A 2101-nucleotide genomic window follows, 5' to 3' on the forward strand; every position below is an offset into this window, starting at 1 on the left:
GGAGGTCAGATGAAGGGAAGATTATGTGTGGGCCTTTATAGTGGGGGAATCTAAGCAACCAAGAGACAGTCTGAGGGTTCTGGTGTTGGAAGGACAGACCATCAAAGTGGGGAAGGAAAGAGGAGACATCCTGAAATGAGCATGAGGACCTACCTAGAAGTGGGCTGCATGTTAGCCAGCCTAGAGTAGGAGAGAAAGGGGGAGGGCAGCTACCTGAACCCTTGAATCTGACACTTGGCCCAATACCCTAGTCTCATCCCTGACCAGATCTCAGTGGCAAAGAGATCTCTCTTGAGATGGACCATGGATTTGATAGAAATGGAATTAGGGCCAAGGCTAAAAGTGAAGGGAGCATCCCACCCACCCAATCTGAAGAACAACCATAGGCCCTGCCCTTGGAAGAGGCAGGACCTGTCCAGGGCCTCCTCACTTCACAGCCCTCTCTTCCCTACCACCTCCAAGCTTGTCCAGTACAAATAGATGGGGGAAATGATTCTGGTGTTCCCTGGGTAGGCCAGTGGGGGTGGGAGGAGGCTTAAGCCCCCGGCTCAATTAAGAGATCAGAAGTTTAAGCATTTGGGGAGCTTGGAAGGTGAGGAAGGCCACAGCTAATCCAGTAAGTCTGGTATAAAACCCAGCGACAGGACTCTGACCAGGGCATCCAGCAAGTGGGGGAGGGGTAGAGGAAGGCTCCAGGACACGGAGAGAGCAAGAAAGGGGAAGAAAGGAAGGGGGCCATGACACAGGCATGGGACCCTGCAGGGTTCTTGGCTCGGCGGAGGGACGAGAATGAGGACGACAATGATGACACTACTCGGGCAAGCCTTTTTGTTTACACCAACAGCAACAATACTAGGGGTGAGTTTGTGCCTAAGAGGTTAAGGAGGTCTCCGGTGAGCAGGGCCCATTGCCCTTCCTACCCCAGGCCAATGGGTTGGGCATCACTGGGTAGAGTGGATGAAGGCTCAGGTTATTCTTATTGGGAAACGGAAAGGGGCCAATAGAGCAAGTACCCACCCAGGTAGACCCTCACAGGCCCCCTCCTGTCACCTAGAAGACACTAGTAGATCACCGACTGGTTGAATGGGGAAACCGTGCAGCTGGAATGGAGACATAGACTTGCTCAGAAAGAAGCATCACTGTAGACAGAGAAGGGAAACTGAGGGATTTAGTGAGCAGGTGTACCTCACCAGAAGACCAAGGAAGTTTTTGGACCCAGGAAGGGTGTCATCAAGGGAAAAGTCCAACCCGTGCTTAATGAATCACCTTTCCCCCTTGGTGGGTGGTGGCATGAAGGCTGACCGAGGCTGGCTGTAGGGGCTTCTCCCTTGGGTGGGGGAGATGTTCTTTTTGGACAAATGCTTCATCTGGCAATTTGGTTTTTGGGAGGGGTCTTTCTTTAATCCTTCCCATCGACTACTCAATACCCCCTTCCCATAGGCCCGTTTGAAGGTCCCAACTATCACATCGCCCCACGTTGGGTGTACAACCTCACCAGCCTCTGGATGGTCTTTGTGGTCATTGCATCCATCTTCACCAACGGGCTGGTGCTGGTGGCAACCATGAAGTTCAAGAAACTGCGTCATCCCCTGAACTGGATCCTGGTGAACCTGGCCGTGGCTGACCTGGGGGAGACGGTCATTGCTAGCACAATCAGCGTCATCAACCAGATTTATGGTTACTTCATCCTGGGCCACCCGCTATGTGTCCTAGAGGGCTACACCGTCTCTCTGTGTGGTAAGGCAGCTCCAGGAGCAGCCTGGAAACAGAGATGAGACTAAGGTGGGGCAGGTTCAGAGGGTACGAAATTTAAGGAAGGCTCCGACAGTCTGTGGGCAGCTAGAAACAACAAAGCTTAGCACTCACTTCACAAGAATGATTAGTTAAAGCAGGATTCTTGGAGATGGTAGGCTAGGCTGAGCTCCCACCTCCTCCCACCAAATGGCAGCCTTGTGCTCTCTTGATTGAACCCCAGACATGCCTTGTGGTACTTGCTTCAGCTGTCTGAGAGTTTCTGAAAGTGAAAGCATGTGTCAGAAAACAGAAAGAACTATGGCTTTGGCAAAGCTGCCCAAGGGTTGAGATGCCGTAAAGCTATAGC

General features: G+C 52.2%; 1 protein-coding gene across 1 annotated transcript; it reads left to right on the plus strand.

The window, feature by feature from the left end:
- Positions 1–737: 737 nt before the first annotated feature.
- Positions 738–1737, plus strand: LOC123254495 (red-sensitive opsin-like; the record flags this gene model as incomplete). Its single annotated transcript, XM_044683503.1, has 2 exons — positions 738–858; positions 1441–1737. Coding segments are annotated over exons 1-2 (418 nt in total), but the record flags the coding sequence as incomplete, so codon positions are not given.
- Between the last annotated feature and the right edge of the window lie 364 nt (positions 1738–2101).

The sequence above is a fragment of the Gracilinanus agilis genome, unplaced genomic scaffold, assembly GCF_016433145.1.
Source record: "Gracilinanus agilis isolate LMUSP501 unplaced genomic scaffold, AgileGrace unplaced_scaffold2331, whole genome shotgun sequence".
NCBI lineage: Eukaryota > Metazoa > Chordata > Mammalia > Didelphimorphia > Didelphidae > Gracilinanus > Gracilinanus agilis.